This window comes from Vicia villosa, linkage group LG1 (assembly GCF_029867415.1).
Source record: "Vicia villosa cultivar HV-30 ecotype Madison, WI linkage group LG1, Vvil1.0, whole genome shotgun sequence".
NCBI classification, from domain to species: Eukaryota; Viridiplantae; Streptophyta; class Magnoliopsida; order Fabales; family Fabaceae; genus Vicia; species Vicia villosa.
The window spans coordinates 1,294,328-1,314,660 of NC_081180.1; the positions used below are offsets into that span (position 1 = coordinate 1,294,328).

Sequence of the window (20,333 nt, forward strand, 5' to 3'; positions counted from 1 at the left end):
GCAGAATTGTACGCCCTTGTGGATTGTGGTGGTAGTTATTTTGCCTAAGACTGAAGAAAGGAACGAAGTAAGAAGCCTTAGTTACATAAGTAAAGGTAAACTTGGAACAGACCATCCTAAGCATCAGGGAATTAGGAGTTAAGACTAAGGGATTTGGAAATCATTTGGATGACTTCATGTAGACTAGTGCGGAAGTAAATCCGAGACGTCATCTTTGGAGAAGGAGATCGTAGTATGATTTTCTTAGAATGGCAGTAATTCATGAAGCCCGGGAAAGGAAGAGAAAATCCATGGCATGTGTTGATCAAGGATGAGCTTGGCAACATTGAGAATGAAGAGTATCCAACCAAAATGGATTTCTAGGAATTCCGAAGCTATAAAGACTCAATGCGGAACAGTAAAGTTTGGGAACCTCAGAAGGGTCGCTTTCCAAGTACGTCAAGACAGAGTACCAAAATAGATATATTGCATTAAGATTAGGGCTTCTGATCATGAATAGTATCGCACAAGTGTTTTGGTAGATCACGTTTCCTTAGAAGAAACGACGCTAAAGCAGAGTCGTGATACTATCTAGAGCAGGAATGTTAGGGCTTTTCATCCCCTCGTTGGAAGGAGACGCCAAGAATTGTTTTGTGGTGATAGTAAGAATTCGAGGGCGAATTCTATATAAACGGGAGGGGGGGAATGTAACATCCCTATTTGCCTAAGCATGATTACATATACATATATATGAAATGCTAAGAAGGAATTATGGATTAATTCTAAATTAAGAAAAGGTTAGTTGGGATGGAAAGAAATTGGTGAGAAACTAACCAAAGGGCAATATTGTGAATACCATTTAGTTTGAGGACAAAATAGACTTTAATCTTTGTTGCATGAACCTAAAGCTAGTTGGTATGGACATTATATTATTCATAATAGAATTTTATGAAAGAAAGAAAGAAGAGGGAGTTATTGAGGCAAGTAGGAGAAAGAACTCATGTCATTATCTCCATTTTTGTACTCCAAGAGCAGCTCACACTAATCAGGTCATAACTTCTCACTCTTAACTCCGATTAAATCGATTAGGAACTTTTCGGAAAGCTCACAAAATTCCATTGAATTTGCATATAGATTTTGTGACCTAGATGTTCTGGATGTAGGAGAAAAACGCGATTGAAGTTGAATGATCCTTGCTGAAAATGTGTGAAATGGGGCTACGGGTTTGACCTTGTTGGAAGTGAAACTTTGATCAAAATGGAAGCTCAAGTGCAACATGGCTATCAATTATACCTCCATTGATGCAAGGCGAGTTCCATTAAATAGAAACCTTGGGTAGGATTTGGGAAAAATGCATGTCAAGGGTTTAGATTGAGATAAACATATTGCATGCTTGATTGAATGATAGAAATATGTTTCCATGATGATAATGTATACCTTGGATCATACTACATTTGGAATTTGTTTGGGATTCTATATGATGCTTGGAGTTGTTTAGAAATGAATTGGAATGGATTTATAAGCTTTAAAATGCAGTCATCTTGATTGATATTTAAAAATCATAAAATAAGAAAAATAGAATATTTATAAATGTATATATTAATGTCAATTATTTGGATATAAAAAATTGAATGTAACATTTATTTTGATGATTCTATTATTTAATTTGAATTCACTAGGTTTAATAATTTAATCATCATATTTAGTTTAACTTTTAAAAATGAGAATTTCTTAACATACCCCATACATCTCTCACGCACCACCGAATTGACAAAATTGTCGTCATGCTTCCGAAGCTGCGTCTCCAGAAGCACTTAAAACATAATGAAACGTGGGATTTTTCTAATTAATTGGGAAAATCAGAATGTTCCATAGATAAAGATTTCATGAACTTAATTAATTTTGAGATTTTCTCAATTAATTGAGAAATTAATTTAGGATTTTCTCAATTAATTTGTAACTTAATTTGGGATTTTTTCAATTAATTAGGAAAATCCCAAATTTCACTATATTTTACGTGGTGTATAAGAGACATATAGGATTGGATGAGAAACTTTATTAAAAAATTGCACCTATATTTAGATAGTGAGGATAAGTCAAATACATATTTCTTTAGAGTTTAATTGCTATGCACTGTTAGTGTAGAACTTTTTACACCATCAATACATCATAACCACTCAATTATATTACTTTTAAAAAAATTAAAATAAAAGTCAAACACTTCCAATAAATGAACGGTTGTGATTCACTGATGGTGTAAAACTTCTTTACACCGTCAGTGTATTCCAATTAAATTCATTTCTTTATTGAAAACTAATTGTATTTTTCTGAGAGATCTCAAAAAATACATTTTTTTTAATATTTTTTTATTGAAAATTAATTGTATTTTTCGGAGAGATCTCAAAAAATACATTTTTTTTATATTACATTAACTGTTATCACGATTGATAATTTAGAATCATAAAATAAGAATACATTAATTTTAAGAAAAATATTAACTTTTATTTATGACATAAATTTCTAGATGTTTGTATTAATGTCAATTATTTAGATGTAACAAATATTAAATTTAAAATTTATTTTAGCAATTATATTATTTACTCTAAGTTCAAAAATTTAATAATTGAACAATTATATTTGGTTTAATATTTAAAATATTGTACATATATTTAGATTCTGAAAGATAAGCAAAATACATCTTAAGTTGTTAATTATTTTTTTAATCTTTTGAAAGAATCTAATATATATATATATATATATATATATATATATATATATATATATATATATATATATATATATATATATATATTAATAAATTATAATTTTTAATCTTACTATTTAATATCATCGCTCCTCAGATTCTTAACTATTAATAAATTATAATTTTTAATCTTACTATTTATTCCTTTTGTTTCGATATAAAATTATTATTCTTGAAAGAATGAAAATAATTTTCAATATGCTACTTGCAAGAATGATAACATATAAAAAAATTAAATAAAAAATAAGACTAAAATTTCTAGTTCGTCAATATTCAAAAGAGGCAACAATTATTAAAATATTATAATAATAAAAATAAATTTTATTTAAAATAATCACAATGGTAAAATTTGAAAAAAAAATTTAGTAAGAAATAAATAATCCAAATTAAAATATCAAAAAAAATTCTTAACAATTAACAAAAATATAGAATATGATTTTTTTTGTAAATAATAATATTTCGAACTCCTTAACAATACAACGATTAATAATTGAAAAAAAATTATATATTTTAGACTTGTATATTTTAGTAAAATAAATAATAACAGAGTTCCATAACAATAAATATATGATTTCTTTTTGAAGAAGTTATAAAGGATCACGAGAGTTTAAAAAACATTATACGAGATATCTTGTAAAAAATTTAAATTTATATGTTAATGGTAAAATTAAATATCATATTGAAAAATATTTTTGGAAAGATTTTATATTTATGAAAATTTTAAATATTAAATATAATAGAAAAGAATAAACAGAAAGCTATGCACTCCCTCACTTCGTCTACTGGTGAAATTCTTAGTTCTAAGGAGGACATCACCAATGAAGTCTTAGCTTTTTATACCGCATTAGTGGGCACTGCTTCTGATAACTTGGCTGGTATCAATATTCCTTGTATCCTAAAGGGCCCAATTCTTACCAGGGAGGATGGACTCAGCCTGATTGCTCCAATTTCTGAGGGGGAGATATGGAAGGCTCTTGATGGTATAGGTAACACCAAAGCTCCTGGATTAGATGGTTTCAATGCATACTTCTTCAAGAGCACTTGGCACATAGTGAAGAATGATACAATTGCAGCTATACAGGAATTTTTCATGTCCAATTATATGCACAAGCCACTGAACTGTTCCCTGATTACTTTGATTCCAAAATTTGATCATGCTCAAACTATCAAGGATTGGCGCCCTATTTCCTGCTGCAGTACATTCTATAAGATTGTGTCGAAAATCCTAACTAAGAGACTTGGGAGGGTCATTAATTCCATTGTTAATGAGAATCAATCAGCTTTTATCCCGGGTAGAATCATCCACGACAATATCATGTTAGCACAGGAATTGGTGAGAGGCTATGGTAGAAAGTATGTGTCCCCGCGTTGTATGATCCAAATGGACATACAGAAAGCGTATGATACTGTCGAATGGAAGGCCCTTGAACAAATCATGTATTCACTTGGGATTCCCCATAAATTTGTCATCTGGATTATGGCTTGTGTGTCAACGGTTTCTTACAAATTCTCTATCAATGGGGAGCCTAGTATGAGCATCAAAGCAAGGAGAGGATTGAGACAAGGGGACCCAATATCTCCCTTACTCTTTGTCCTAGTTATGGAGTATATGCACCGAGTTCTGCAGGAATTGAAAGATGATCCAGATTTTAATTTCCACCCTAAATGTGCCAAAATGTCAATTGTGAATGTGTGCTTTGCTGATGATATTTTATTGTTTTCCAGGGCTGACACTAAGTCTATTAGACTCATCATGGAGAAAGTCAGTAATTTCTCCAAGGCCACAGGACTTCATATGAGTGCAGCTAAGAGCAAAATCTATTTTGGAGGTGTAGATGTTAACTGCCAAGAACAGTTGCAACAGGAAACTGGATTCCAAATGGGGGCTATGCCTTTCAAATACTTAGGCGTACCCCTTGACAACAAAAAGCTCACAGTTCTGAACTTCCAACCTTTAATTGAGAAAATGCTATGTAGGTTCAAACATTGGAGTACCAGATTGTTATCCTATGCTGGTAGGATTCAATTGATTAAGAGTGTAATTACCTCTATTGCTAGTTACTGGCTACAAATCTTTCCTCTTCCAAAAAAGATCTTAAAACATGTTGAGAGCCTCTGCCGTAGTTTTCTATGGACAGGACAAGATAGTATCAGCAATAGAGCTCCCATTTCTTGGGACCATATTTGTGATCCAATTGCTGCAGGTGGTATGAACATCACTGATTTAGGAATCTGGAATCGGGCCTCGATAGGGAAATTGCTTTGGAATCTGCATACCAAAAAGGATAGAATGTGGATTAGTTGGGTTCATCACTTCTATCTGAAAAATGTTGATGCCATGACTTTTGTTCCCAAGATGACTGCCTCATGGATTATCAAGGCAATGTTCAAGTACAGAGACAGGTTATGTAATTCTGCTGCGTGGCATAGATTTGCAGGTACTGGCAAATACATAACGAGGGAGATGTATCTTGAATTGCGTGGTGCTAGGCTTGCAGTCCCTTGGAGAAACAGTGGTAATTTGGCTAGCCCGCGTGCTGTGTTTATCTTCTGGATGTCGTGCCAAAATCGTCTACACACGAAGGATCGCCTCCAAAAATTTGGTACTAGCACCGATGGGAAATGTCTCTTCTGTGCCGAAAAGGAGACTAGCGAGCATCTGTTTTTTCTGTGTGACACTACCAGAGCTCTTTGGCAACAGGTGTTATCTTGGATGAAGTTAAATCATAACCCGCAAGGTTGGCATACTGAGTTGCAGTGGATTATTGAGCATACAAAAGGTAACAGTCATCTAGCCAAACTTCTCAAGATGTGCATTGCAGAAGTGGTGTATTACATTTGGCTTAAGAGAAATAGAAGAGCTTTTCAGGCTCCTAATGAGGAGGCCTTGGTTTGCAAGGATGTCTTGGATAGAATTAGAGGGAGGGTGATTCAGCATAGCAAATTTAAATTGTTTGTGGAAACCCTTAGTTAGTCCTAGTTTTGTAATCTAGGCTTTGTCTTGTTGATGCTTGGATCCCTTGGGATCAGCCTGTACCCAAACTGTTTTTTGGAATTTATATATATCCTATTTACTCCAAAAAAAAAATATAATAGAAAAGATTCAATAAGGTGCTCTTTGTATGGAATTATTAAATCTTAAGCGTTAATTAAATCAGATGGTTGATATTGATAGTTCTCGTTTCTCATAAAAGATATCAGTTCTCACCGGATACGCTCCCTATATATATTTAGAGTTAAAAGGTAGTGCACTGACAGTGTAAAATAATTTTACACTGTCATCCAATAGAAAATTATAAATATGCCATGTCATTAAGTTTTTTTTAAATAAAAAAATGTTTTAATTGGATACATGGGTGGTGATTGGTTGACAGTGTAAAAATCAGTGCATCACCCCTTTTCTCATATATATATATATATATATATATATATATATATATATATATATATATATATATATATATATATATATATATATATATATATATATATATATATATATATATATATATATCATATGAGAATGGCTTTTTTATATGAGAATGTGAGAATGAATCCTAAGTATTAGATTTTAAAATAAATGGTAGAGATTTTGTGTGAATATTTTTTTCTCTCTCTTCCATTATTAAAATAAATGATGTAGGAGAGAGAAAAAAAAGATTCACTCATAATCTCCAACATTTATTTTAAAATCCAATCGTTCAGATTCATTCTTACATTCTCATATAAATATGGCATTCTCATATGATATGACATATATATATATATATATATATATATATATATATATATATATATATATATATATATATATATATATATATATATATATATATATATATATATATATATATATATATATATATATATATATAGGGGACGACTCAAGTGAGAACACTTGGTTATTATGAAAAATTAGAACAATGAATCACGACCATTAAATTTTGATTTTGTTGATTTTAATGGACTGAATTGGTTTCTCTTTCTATGATCCTTAATTTTATTTTAAATCAACATAGAAAGAGAAACCAATCCAGTTCATTAAAATCAACAATATCAAAATTTAATGGTCGTGATTCATTGTTCTCATTTCTCATAGTAACCAAGTGTTCTCACTTGAGTCGTCCCCTATATATATATATATATATATATATATATATATATATATATATATATATATATATATATATATTATATGTTAAAACTAACCATTTAAATTTTTAAATTTGGATAGTTTGAGATTTAAGAGTCTTTTTTGTTTTAAAGTTAATTATTTCTTTATTTAAAATATATGTGACTTTTTTGTAACATTTCCTTGTGAGGATCGATATGGCATTGTTAAGACTTAACACCCTTAAACGAGTCATCTCGATACTCACAGCGACACAAAATAAATGAATAATATTTTGATAGAAATAAATGAATAATATTTTTGGTATATAAATTATTATAGTAGTATTTCTTTAAAAAGATCAATTAATTTCATTTATTGTAAAACAAATATTTTGGCTAATTTTAGAATTTCAAATAAAAGATTAATTATATATGTTAATACATGTTTCAAATCTATTGTGTTTATTATTTTAGAATATCTTTATTTATTTTCTTAGAAATCAACATACAAATAGACTATTTAGATTTATGTTCAGTTTGTAACTCTCTTATTACTCTTTTCATCCCTCTAACTACTATCAATTCAACCATTCTACATTCGTGAAAAGTTTTCCATAAAAAGAGTTATATTAAAATGTTGAATTTCAAAACCTACATCTATCATCTTTTTAAAAAGATGCATCCTGATCTTTCAATCTCTATTGAATCCATTGACGTGGTAAACAATATATTAAATAATGTGATGTTGAAACTTACGCATGAATCTTCAAGTATTGTTCGATCTAAGAAGCTAACAACTATGACTGCTATGGAGATGAAGGCGGCAATTAGAGAAGTCTTTTCCGAACAAATGGCTGAACTTGCTCTCACAGCGGCTATCAAACCTATAACCGCTTTTGGTATCGGTCAATTGTGTGATCAAATGGATAAAACTAAAATATAGGGGTCAGATTATTTTATATTTTGTTGGAATATGATTTTATCTCTTTAACAACTATTATTTTTTAACAAATTGAATAGTTTATTTTATTTCAGTGTATAAAGTTAAAAGTGTGGCATTCATATATTATGTTTAATTCATGTCAATTTTATATTATTCTATTCACTTTTGACTATTCTTTCTTGAAAATAATGATCGCATTTATTTCTTTTCAAAAATTTTAACGTTAATATACTTTTTGGTTTTTTTTCTCTCTCTAATTGATGACCAAAATATGTTTTGTAACCATGATCAAATAAAGAACTAAATTTCTTGACATATTTGGATAATTATACTAGTTGTTGTTAACAATTTGATATTATAAATTTGAATATTTTAATTCAAATATAAATTTGTTTATATTTTTGAAACAAATATATATTATGAAAAAAAATTATTTAATTCTATTATACTAAAATTCATTTTTAATTTTATTTGTTGGTCAAATAGTCTATTGACTAAAAATTTACTTTTTAAAAGTGAATAAGTGAAATTGTGGCGGATACGAACTTTCACCCTATATTTGGCTAAACTATATTAAATTTATTTTGATATTACATTACAGTCATCCTGATTGATATTTAAAAATCATAAAATAAGAAAAATAGAATAATTTAAAAAAAATTCACAGTATTTTATTTGTGGCATAAATTTAAAAATTGAATTTAAGATTTATTTTGACGATTCTATTATTTTATCTGAGTTCACTAGGTTTTATAATTTAATCATCATATTTGGTTTAACTTTTAAAAAATTGCACCTATATTTAGATATTGAGACATAAGTCAAATACATATTTCTTTATTGAAAATTAATTGTATTTTTCTAAGGGATCTCAAAAAATACATTTTTTTTTTTTATATATCATTTACGGTTATCACGATTGATAATTTAGAATCCTAAAATAAGGATAGAATAATTTTAAGAAAAATATGAACTTTTATTTGTGACATAAATTTATATATGCTTGTATTAATATCAATTATTTAGATGTAATAAATATTGAATTTAAAATTTATTTTAGCAATTTTATTATTTACTCTGAGTTCACAAAATTTAATAATTGAATAATTCTATTTGGTTTAATATATTTATATTTTGAATGATAACACAATACATCTTAAGTTGTTGAATGTTTTTTTTAATCTTTTGAAGGAATCTAAAAAATATATATGGTAAAACTAAAAATTTAAATTTTTAAATTTTGGATAGTTTTGGATTTAAGAGTTTTTTTGTTTTAAAGTTAATTATTTCTTTATTTAATGAATTATTTAAAATATATGTGACTTTTTTGTAACATTTCCTTGTGAGAATCGATAAGACATAGTCAAGACCCTAAACCGATTCATCTAGATACTCACACCGACAAATATTATTTATTAGAATACTCATATTTATTATAGTTATTAGAATTGTTAAAAAACTTAAAAGTTAATAAATAAGAGTATAGTAATGAAAAAATAATAAATATTGTAATAATTATTTTATTACAATATAATTAGTTTAATTATTACAATATTATAATTTCGTGTACGGTTTGAAAAAATTTGATCTGAGATCTTTTAAAAATATTTATTTTGAAACATGAAAAAAAATTACAAATATCGTTTATTATTATCGTTGCATAGTAAAGAAACGGATTGACAGCTTGGCTAATTCCAACTGTCACTTTCCTCTTAATTTAGTTTGCTAGCTTGAAAACTATCAACAAACCATTCGCTGGAGATGGTTTAATATGAATACCTAAACAAATCCCATTATTTCTAAAAGAGAGAAAAATTACACTTGAAAACCAAAAAAAAAAAAAAATTCAATTTAATGATAGTAAAACGTGAAAATGGATGACATGAAAAACAAAAAGAAATAAAGAAAATAGTAAAATACAAAAGGTATCGTGTACGGTTTGAAAATTTGATCTGAGATCTTTTATATAAAACATAGACTTGAGCATGACAAAACACCTACTCACTCGGTATTATCATCTATTCTATTCTGCTTCAAAGTTGAAAGTTTAAGCACGGCACCGTAGCACTCAATGGTATGCATCTTCTTTATCATCGGTCTATTATATACTCTTACTTCATAATTCATTGTGTTTCGTTGATTCGAACAAGGCAAGCGCAAGCGTAGAGAATAATACTAATCTCACTCTTTATGGATATTGGAGAAGTTCATGTTCCTTCCGTGCCCGAATTGCTCTCAACCTCAAAGGTATTTATTTATTTATTTATTACCAATTAAAGATATTATTAACACTATTTCATTCATTTAGGTCTCAAATATGATTACAAACCAGTTAATCTCTTGAAGGGAGAACAATCTCACCCTGGTTCGTTTTTCTCTTTTCCTCATCATCTTTTTTACCATTGTTATCAATTAATTTCAATTTCATTTTCAAATCCTCAGAGTTTCTCCAACTCAACCCTGTTGGTTTTGTTCCCGTTCTCGTTGATGGTTCTGCTGTTATTTTCGACTCTTTCGCCATTATCATGGTTAGTTAGTTTCAGTCTTTTCTTTCAATTTTCCAAATCTTCAAACGTTTCTTTAATTAATGTCTTCATTTTCATGATTTCTATCTATGCATACACACAGTATTTGGAGGACAAGTATCCTCAACATCCTTTGCTTCCTACTGATATTCACAAAAGAGCAATCAATTTCCAGGTACAATTAAACTAATATGGATTTTATATTCAAATTACAATTTCATTCTTCTGTTGTAATTCATGTTCTAGGTTATTTATTTCTTCCTTAAATTTAATTAAGCCGTGACTGAATTCCCTTCTAATGATTTGATTCACAGGCTGTTAGTATTGTTTCTTCGTCAATTCAACCTCTTCAAAACTTAAACCTTCTGGTAGTATGTTTTTCACCTCATTTTTCTTCACATTTTAGGCTGTTTGTTGTTTTTTGAAAGGGGAAAATGGATCAAGTAACCGTTTTGTGGATTTAGAGTGCTCATGATAAGTTCATTGCTGTTTTGCTTTCCTATTTATTGCAGAAGTACATCGAGACAAATGTTGGCCCGGATGAAACACTTCCATGGGTCCAGAGTGTAATTAGAAAAGGCTTCACAGGTGAAATTACGCTAATTTGCTCACCAATTGCTCTAGAGAGGGATTTATAATAATTGTAGCAAAAGATATAATTTCATAGTAGTTAATGTCATGTATTTATTCAAAGTTAAATAGTTTACTCTGAATAATATACTAGTAGCTTGTTGTCTATGATAACGGATCATTAAGAATATTTACTTTCTCAATTTTAACTTCAGAGATCCTTTTCGTCCAAAAACAGAGATTTTTCATCTAAAATGGCATAGAAATGGGGTGGTCGTCATTAATTTTGTCCCAATACTTTGAATCATACTACCCTTTATCCTTATTCATGTTTCTACAATGGAGATTTTGTTTTATTCATAATAGAACGCATACAAAATTTTGCTATTACAGTGGAAGTATGAACTTGGAAATAGTTGTTGATGGGATGAGAGCACTACATTATTTTGACATTTGGACTACTTGAAAATAAGAAGAGAAACCAAAATAAGGAACATATGATGGCATTCAATCTTCTAAGTCATCCCTAAGTCGTTAGTTCGTGAGATTATATCAACCCGTTGTATTGCTGATAGTTGATATCAATCTCCATAAAGACCTCAACTGTTTTGAAAATCAACTGATTTGAACCTAACAAAATAGTGTGGCTCATTTGATTGGTCAAAGGCATAGCTAGTGTTAATCGTTGAAGAAAATATTCACTTTGATAAGAAATATTCTGCTTATGTTATGTCCCTCATTACTAGATATAGATTTCCTTACTAGATGCTAATTTCAGCGTGTTGTTGGCTTAATCTAATCTATAATCTACAATGTGTTTCAGCACTTGAAAAGCTATTGAAAGAACACACTGGGAGGTATGCTACTGGTGACCAAGTTTCTATGGTATGTTGGAAATCAGCGGAGTTTATTTGTTTGAAACTAATAAAATGAGTAAATAAATCCTTTCAAAAGGGTCCAGTAGCCCAAAAATCTTGGCTAGCAATATCAACTATTTGAATGTCTGATTTCTGATGTATAATTCAATAAATGCTTTTATCCTCTGATATTTTAGAATATAATGCAATTCAACTCCAACATTAATGATCACAAATTTTGGAAAATTAATAGGGTTAGCTGTAGGAACAAGCACTAGATATGCATCTTTTTTGGAATGTATTTTCAGCTTAATTGTGTAAAACCTAACATGTTCATTATCATTTGCAGGCGGATGTATTTTTAGCACCTCAGATACATGCTGCAACTAATAAATTCAACATTGACATGGTAATATTCTATGATCTTGTTTATATGTTGTGAGGGAATAAGAGGTTATAATGAAACATATGGTTTGCATTGCTCTCTGGGGCCATTACTATAGCTTCTTTGATCAAGGATATATCTCCACTCACCGTCTTCCCTATTAGCGTTGTCTTTTGTCCACACTCCCAACAAATATTGGCTGTTGTGCAAAGGTTTTTGGTCATTGCCTATTTGCTTGAGCTTTTAGTTGATTTAGGCTCATTGATTTTGGACTTGATTGACAATACTACATTTTGAGCTTCTAGCTTATAAGCTCATATGACAAAAATAGACTTGTTTGACAATAATTTCATTCCCGGATCTTATAGTTTTTTTTTACCGGCTTATAGTGTTTTTTTGGTAAGTTACTTCAAATAGTTTATATTTTATAATTTGTCATTTTTCCTCTTAGTTTTATGCTTATTACCTTAATTTTATCCTTATTCTCTCTCAACTAGTTTATCTGCTATCAACTATTAACTTTTGCTATAAGATAGCTTATAGGCTATTTCCTTGTTTTACCCAACAAAGTCTATTTTCATTGGGTTCTTCAAATAAACTTGTAGTTTGAATATGTAAGATGAGTTAATCTTAGTCTTAGTTTTGATCTGTTTGATTACAAAATTTAGCAAAAATGCATAACTTTCTTGTTTTTACCACTTGTTGGCTGTTAGTGAACATGCAATCAACATTTCAAAGATAAAACTGACCCCTCAATCAGAAAGAGGATGCATTAATAAGAGGGAATTAAATATGAAAAAACCAGTCATTGTGGAACTTGTTATTTTCTATAGCGAAATCTTCTGTCATGTGTTAAACTGCATTGCCCAAATTCATCAGATGACTCACTTTTCCCTCATTTGTCCAAGCAGAATGAGTTCCCTATTCTCTCGAGATTACATGAGACATATTATGATATTCCAGCATTCCGGGAGGCTTTGCCAGAGAATCAGCCAGACGCTGTAGGCTAGCTGAGTCAATAATTTGGGACTAGTAAGTGACCTCTAAAGCATGTGTCTATAATCTACATTACGCTGGTTCTTATTAGTTTGGTTATTTTTTTGGCACAATTAGTAATTTTCAGTTGATGAATAACAGAAATGCGACCCGATGTTGGGTTGAAGAAATTGCACCAGGACCAACTCATTCAGCATTTGGTTGAATTTGTAACAATATACTATACTCTGTAACCATAATGTTGCCATGTGCAATTTACTGCACCGATTTCTTTCTCTAAGCCTCGCCTGTGATTTTCACATGTAATAAGACAAATATGTAGTGTATTTTCTATTTTGTATATTGATGCTCCTAAAATACTCTTTTCTATAGAGATATGTTTAAATTTGACTTCTTGTTTTCCAAAACACTTAATATCAATTAGAAGTATATCTAGAAACAATAATAAATATATCTAGTGATTCCTAATGAAATTTATATTTAGACAATTCCCCCCACCCCCACCCACACCCACACCCACAAAGTGTTTATATTTTAAGTCAGGGTAGTATGGCTCTTACCATTCACAAGTGGGTATATTGGTGATTCAATCTCAGTGTTTAATTTTCCCACGTGTTTAGTTTCCACACTCGGTCCGAAAATCGAGAGGCTGCTCGATTTGGTGGTTTGATGAGAGATAATAATGTGTTGAATATGACTCATATTAGTGAGATAATTATATGTTATTGAAATAACTATGAGAAGTTGAGAGTATAATGCTTATGAGAAGTTGAGAGTATAATGCTGGACTTGAGACTTCATACATAATAAGAGGAGGGGTGAATTGTGTAACTTGGAAAAACAAGGTTGAAAAACTTTTGTACAGATGAATCAGAGTTTAAAATATTTTCTAAGTCTAAGCAGCGGAAAGTATATAAACAATAAATTAAAGTGCAAAAAGTAAAGAGTTTAGGAAAAAAGAAGAACACCAATAGTTTATAGAGGTTCGATTAAAAATAAAATGTCATACTCCTCTCCCCAAAACTTGGTCCTGAGAGTTTTTTTTTTTTTTTGGAGCAAATAATGAAAATATATATTCCAAAAAACAGTTTAAAATAAGCTGATCCTAAGATCCAAGCCTCAAGATGACATAAAAAACAAACAGCTTAAGAGAAACTATAAACTATTACAATAAGCCCATAATTTCCTATCATTTTGAACTCTCCCTATAATCATGTCCTTGATCTCTTCTTGAATGTTCAAATCCTCACCATTACTTTGGAAGACTTTCCTATTTCTAATAATCCAAACATGATAAACTATCTCAGCAACACAAATCTTCAACATTTTTGCATGAGAGCAATTCCCCTTCGTATGATCAATAATCCAATGGATCTCAACATCCCAATCCTGCGGGTCATGGTCCAAATGCTGGCACTCCAACATTTGCTTCCAAATTCTGCTAGAAATCATGCAAGCAAAAAACAAGTGAGCACAAGATTCAGGCTCTCCACAGTAAATGCATTTTCCATCAGCCAGTGTTCTGAATCTTGTGAGTCTATCTTTTATATGCAAGCGACTTTGACAAGTCATCCAAAGCAAGAATATGGTACAAGGTCTAGCCAAGTTCCCCCCTGATCAAATTCTTCCACGGCACACTAGGTTTGACCCCTCTCAATTCCTGATACATGATGTTGGTCTTGTATATCCCAGTTCCTACAAAATTCTACCATGCTATAGAGTTGAGGATTGTAAACTTGTGTTTGAACATAGCTTTGATAGTCCACGATGTAGTTTGCCTGGGCATGTAATTATTGATATATGCTATCTTCATATAATAATGATGTATCCAATTGATCCATAAGCGATCCTTCTTATTACTAAGGTTCCATATCATTTTCCCAAGGGTTGCCCGATTCTAAACCCCAAGAGCAATTACATTTAGCCCACCTGCAGCCACAAGGTCACATATATGCTCCCAGGATATAGGAGCTTTACGACTCGCTACCTCTTGACTTGTCCAGAGAAAACTCCTATAAAGACTCTCCACATGAGCAATGATCTTCTTAGGCAAAGGGAAAATTTGGAGCCAGTAGTTAGCAGGTCTTGAGAGTTTTCATTAATACTTGAGAGTATTTAGTAGGTAAAACTCATGAACCCCCTTATACAAGGAAATGGTGGTGGATGTAACACCTTTCTAATCCCACGTATAGTTTACGAATAAATTAATTAAAACAAGTCACACAAGAGTGTCACAGTTCATAAACACAACATAAATGTTCATGCTCCGTAACACGAATTACACAATTTAAGATTCATCTTCTCAAACAATACACATTCATGATTATACGACATCAACGTTCATTTAAAAACAACGTCGCGACAGAATATCTTCATGTAATCTTCATTATAAAATAAAATCCACTTTGATTCTTAAAACATTTAACTCGAAAGAAAATAAACATAGTTCGACAAATTGTCTCCAAAATAAACAACATCATAGTTTAGGCAAGTCAAACGTCAATCCCAACCCGATGTTACATGATTAGAGCATAAACCACTAAATAAAACGATAACAAAGGAAATGTCTTCGCTACTAGCTTCTGCTTACTTCAACGGATGCTACTCTTGAGTATCTACATGTTACCCACGTAGAGGCAACATTTAAACAGAAGGGATGAGTAATCATAATCAATTATAAAAGATATAAAAAAAGATTAGATTTGTAAGAGTTATAAGCTACAAGTCAACAACATAGAATACGTCATAAACTCACACGCCAAACGTCACAAGTAACTCATACACAAATTCCATCACAAGGCTCACACATAACAAACACATGTATCACCAAATCACATATCATCGTCAAAATTATGCAATGCCATATATAATGCTATACAACATCATTGACTCAATGCATGTGGTACAAATTTATGAACACACAGGTTCATTTCACTCCTTGTTCCACCACCATGGATACATGATCCCTACCATAGGGTCTGGTTCACTCTTGAACCGAAGCACATCACAAAAATCGTTACTGTCACCGCAGGAAACACTTCACTAATTCCCCATCATAGGAAATTAGCTACTCGCACTCGAACCACCACCATGGAAACAAGGCCACATCATAATTAGAACTGAAGTTTCGACACCATGGATACATGGACTCTCAGCATGCAACAACATACACATGTTCGACCTCGGCTAGTCAAGTGTGCTATTAACAACATAACCATCATTAACATATCATGTATATATTTGGACATGCAACATCATTAAGACATCATCACAATGTCATCATCAATATCAACATCACATCATCAACACAATTCATTTCAATAACATCATTATAGTAATATTAACATACATCATTCATGAATATTACTATTACTAACAGCAACATTAAATTCAACAACTAAACACCTCAACAAACATGACAACATCAATATCACGTAACATTATTACAACAATGTATCAATTTCATAGACCAAACACATAAACCAACAATTTCATCAACAAAATAAGCATAGAAATAATACCCAAACATGTCATATTACTTTGATGTTATAGCTCTATGCGTTAGCTTTCCAATGCTTCAAACGGTGCGTCAAACACAGTTACGGAACTCAAGTTACGACACTTTCAGTACATACTACCAGAACGCTCGCCCCGACCTCGCCCAACAATTTTTTTAAATTAGTCCGACGAATTTCCTAGCGAAATTTTTGCCCAGAGCTCTCCAGGAGGTCGCCTGACGAATTTTGTGATTCCAACAACCCCCAGGTGCGATTCGCTACAGTGCATGCCTTCTCAATACTCAATTTTCTACCATAGTCATCCAAATCGCATCAAAATCAATATGATACAAACCTCAAACAACACATACTAACATATACGATTATAATTCGGATTATGGTATATAAACCATCATTCATCAACAAATATACCACAACATACAACATCAATCAAATAGAATCAAAACTTACATCTACCCTTCCCTCATACCAATCATAATCGAAAGCAATTACTCATCCTTACCTTAATTTCTCTAGCAAGGATCTCTTCAAGCTCTAATAGTGGTTTGCTCTTCCTATTCCTTTCTTCTTTACCCTAGCCAGGGGCAGAGACAGAGGGGTATTGGGTATTCCCTGGAATACCCTTCATTTTTTATTTTTTTTTTACTAATTTATCCTCCCCTCTTTTAACCCTTTTTGTTACTACACTTTGTTATTTTAGGTTTAACAAAACAACAACACTCCCAATCTAAGTAGCAGCTGCATCAACATCTCTCTCCCTGTAAGTTTCTCTATTCTTAATTTATCAAATTTTCAATTCAACTTAGTTTAATCCATTGAAACTATGTGATAATGGTGATGTCATTTACAGCTTCAAATTCAACCCAATTGAAACTTTACTTTATGCAATTTTGTGATTGATTTGTGAAGAAAATTATGTAAATAACAACTTCCATTCTTGATTCTTTTTATCTACGATGAAAATTCTTTATATTGAATCCAAAGTCCAAACCTTGTATGCTATATGTTTGTTTTATATTTTACTGTAAAACTTTTACATGTACAATAATTATAATTGTATGTTTGTAATTATAATTATAACTTGTATGTTTTGAATTGTAAAGTTAGTTGGATTTTGTGGTAATGTTGAAATTAAGGGTGGAAAACGGGCATGCTCGCCCCGTTTAGGCCCGCCCCGCAAAAGTCTGCAAAAAACGGGGCGGGCGGGCATATTGGAGAGTGCGGTTCTAAAACTTTCCCCGCCCTGCAAAAAAGTGAGGGCGGGGCGGGAAAGCCTGCGGGCATTGAACCTTTTAGGCCTAAAAATAGTAAAATTGTATGAAAAAGTTCATGCCCACAAATAAATGGGGCGGGTACATTAAAGAGAGTAGGCCTAAAACCTTGCCCCACCTCGCGAAAAAATGCGGGCCAAACAGGCTTTCCCCGTGGGTCGGGCCCGTTTTGCCACTCCTACTTGAAATTGATGTGCCTGACATGGAGTCTCGATATGTGAAAGATAAGAAATCCAAACGACTTGCTCCTTTGTTACAAATTTTTATTATTTCAAGAATGATTGCTTCTTACATGTCATATATGTGGTATTGAAAGAGTTGAAAGATCGGTTTACAGTTGAAAATACTGAGTTGATCAATTGTGTTGCTTGCTTGAGTCCTTGTTATTCATTTGAATCATTTGACGTTAAATCACTTGTGAGATTGGAAAGATATTACCCAAATTACTTTGAGGATCTTACAGATAAGGAATTGTCTAATGAGTTGGAGACTTATATTGAGAGTGTCAAGATGGACGATCACTTTTCCAATTTGACTGGCATCTCAGAACTTTGTAGGACTCTTTTTCAAACAAAGAAGCATAAGACATTTAAGTTTGTGTACACACTTGTCAAACTAGCTTTGTCCTTACCGTTGGCTATTGCAAGTGTTAAGCGGTTCTCGGGGATGAAATATGTTAAGAATGAGTTGAGAAGTAGAATGGCTAATCCATGGCTAAATGATTGCTTAGTGACATTTGTGGAGAAAAAGGTGTTAAATACAATCGATGATATGGATATCATCAAGCGTTTCCAAGGAATGAACAAGAGAAGAATGAATTTACGATTATACTAGAATTTTTTCTATTTTTGAGTTGTAATTGAAATACCAGTACATTTTTATTAAGTAATATTATCATATTTCTTGTCATTAATTTTTCGTACATTATGGGAATCCCCTGAATTTTGATCCTGGCTCCACCCCTGGCCTTAGCCTATTTCTCACGTTCTCCCAATATTTCACGTGCGATTAAAATGGTCTCTCTTTTCCTTATTTCCCTTTTTTATTATTAAGGAATATTATCTCAATTAAGCTTTTCCTCGTATGCCCTCACTTACTCTCCAAATGACCACATTATCCTTAAAATCTCTACACATCTAATTTATTCTATTTTCCTCAATTATTTTAATTACTAACAACAAAAAACAACTATTTAATTATTCTAATATATTTTCTAAGTTCTAACTCAAGTCTTACATCTTCATCAATAATCAAATAAACACAATATTTATATAATATTCCTAAATAAATATTATAAACAACATAATTCTAGATTGAGGTGTTACAACTCTCCCCCACTTACGGGACGAATACAAAGTCGGATACGACTCTCATTTGATCCTCACGTGTTTAGAATACTATTAAATGTTTCTTTACTAAATTATAAAAAATTAAAATAAGAATTAAATATAAATTTTTTTAATTTCAAAAGATAATGATAAAATTAATGCAAATCTTGATTTAGAAATCAAATTGAGTTTTTTTTTTCGAGGAACTTTTTATAACATTATAAACGTGTCAGTAAAATAATCATTCAAAAATACATATCAGTTTGTCATTTTTTTAATAGGAACCAAAAATAAAATTTAATAATTTTATAGGGACCAAAAACATTTTTAACCCTTAATTAAATATAATTATTAAAAATATTTATCTTTAATTATAAGGTCATACTAACGAGTATTCTAAAGACACTCTTTAAAGATTTAAAATTAATTTTTTTAAATAAATAAATTATTTCAACTTTCAATTCATTAAATACATTTCAATTCATTAAGTACATTTCAATTCAAGTATTTAGAAAAAATTATATCTTTTATTCTTTAAAAATTTTAATTATTTTAATTTGTAGTACATTTTTTAAAAAATAACATACCTTTTAAATAATGTTCTACAAATTAAAATATTAAAATTTTTAAAGAATTAAAGATATATTTTTAAAGGTATGTTATTTTTTAAATAATGTACTACAAATTGAAATAATTAAATTTTTTAAAGGTATGTTATTTTTTAAATAATATATTACAAATTAAAATAATTAAAAAATTTAAAAAATAAAAGATATATTTTTTTAAAATAATTGTATTTAATGAATTGAAAAAAAAAAGAATTGTCGTGCATCCCTTAAAATTTATAGGGTTGTTAAATTAGTCACTCATACATTATAAAAATTAGTCACTCGTTAACATTTTTCTAATTATAATTATTTTTAAAATCATACATATGAGTGACTAATTTGACAACTCTAAATTTTAAGGGATGCATGATAATTAAACTCATTATTATTCATAAACATATTGCAGTGTGATTTTCTTTTTGGTTTCAAGGTGTATTTGCTTAATAACTTTTAGAGTTAGGATTTTGACTATAGTA

General features: G+C 30.6%; 2 protein-coding genes across 3 annotated transcripts; both read left to right on the plus strand.

Moving 5' to 3' along the window:
* Positions 1–9,723: 9,723 nt before the first annotated feature.
* LOC131626146 (glutathione S-transferase zeta class-like) lies at positions 9,724–13,522 on the plus strand. 2 transcript variants are annotated; one of them, XM_058896984.1, is made up of 11 exons: positions 9,724–9,873; positions 9,950–10,046; positions 10,108–10,164; positions 10,242–10,327; positions 10,428–10,499; positions 10,639–10,692; positions 10,837–10,912; positions 11,718–11,779; positions 12,101–12,160; positions 13,048–13,168; positions 13,260–13,522. In XM_058896984.1, exons 1-10 carry the CDS (start codon positions 9,871–9,873, stop codon positions 13,144–13,146), a joined length of 666 nt encoding a protein of 221 aa, XP_058752967.1. In that variant the 5' UTR covers positions 9,724–9,870; the 3' UTR covers positions 13,147–13,168; positions 13,260–13,522. The 2 variants fall into 2 exon arrangements, with proteins under 2 accessions (XP_058752967.1, XP_058752960.1); XM_058896977.1 differs by having other exon boundaries at positions 9,725–9,873; positions 13,274–13,522.
* Positions 13,523–17,993: 4,471 nt separating this feature from the next.
* Positions 17,994–18,755, plus strand: LOC131645229 (uncharacterized). The gene is made up of 2 exons (XM_058915904.1): positions 17,994–18,002; positions 18,198–18,755. The coding sequence occupies exons 1-2, from the start codon at positions 17,994–17,996 to the stop codon at positions 18,753–18,755; spliced, it is 567 nt and encodes a 188-aa protein (XP_058771887.1).
* Positions 18,756–20,333: the final 1,578 nt, after the last annotated feature.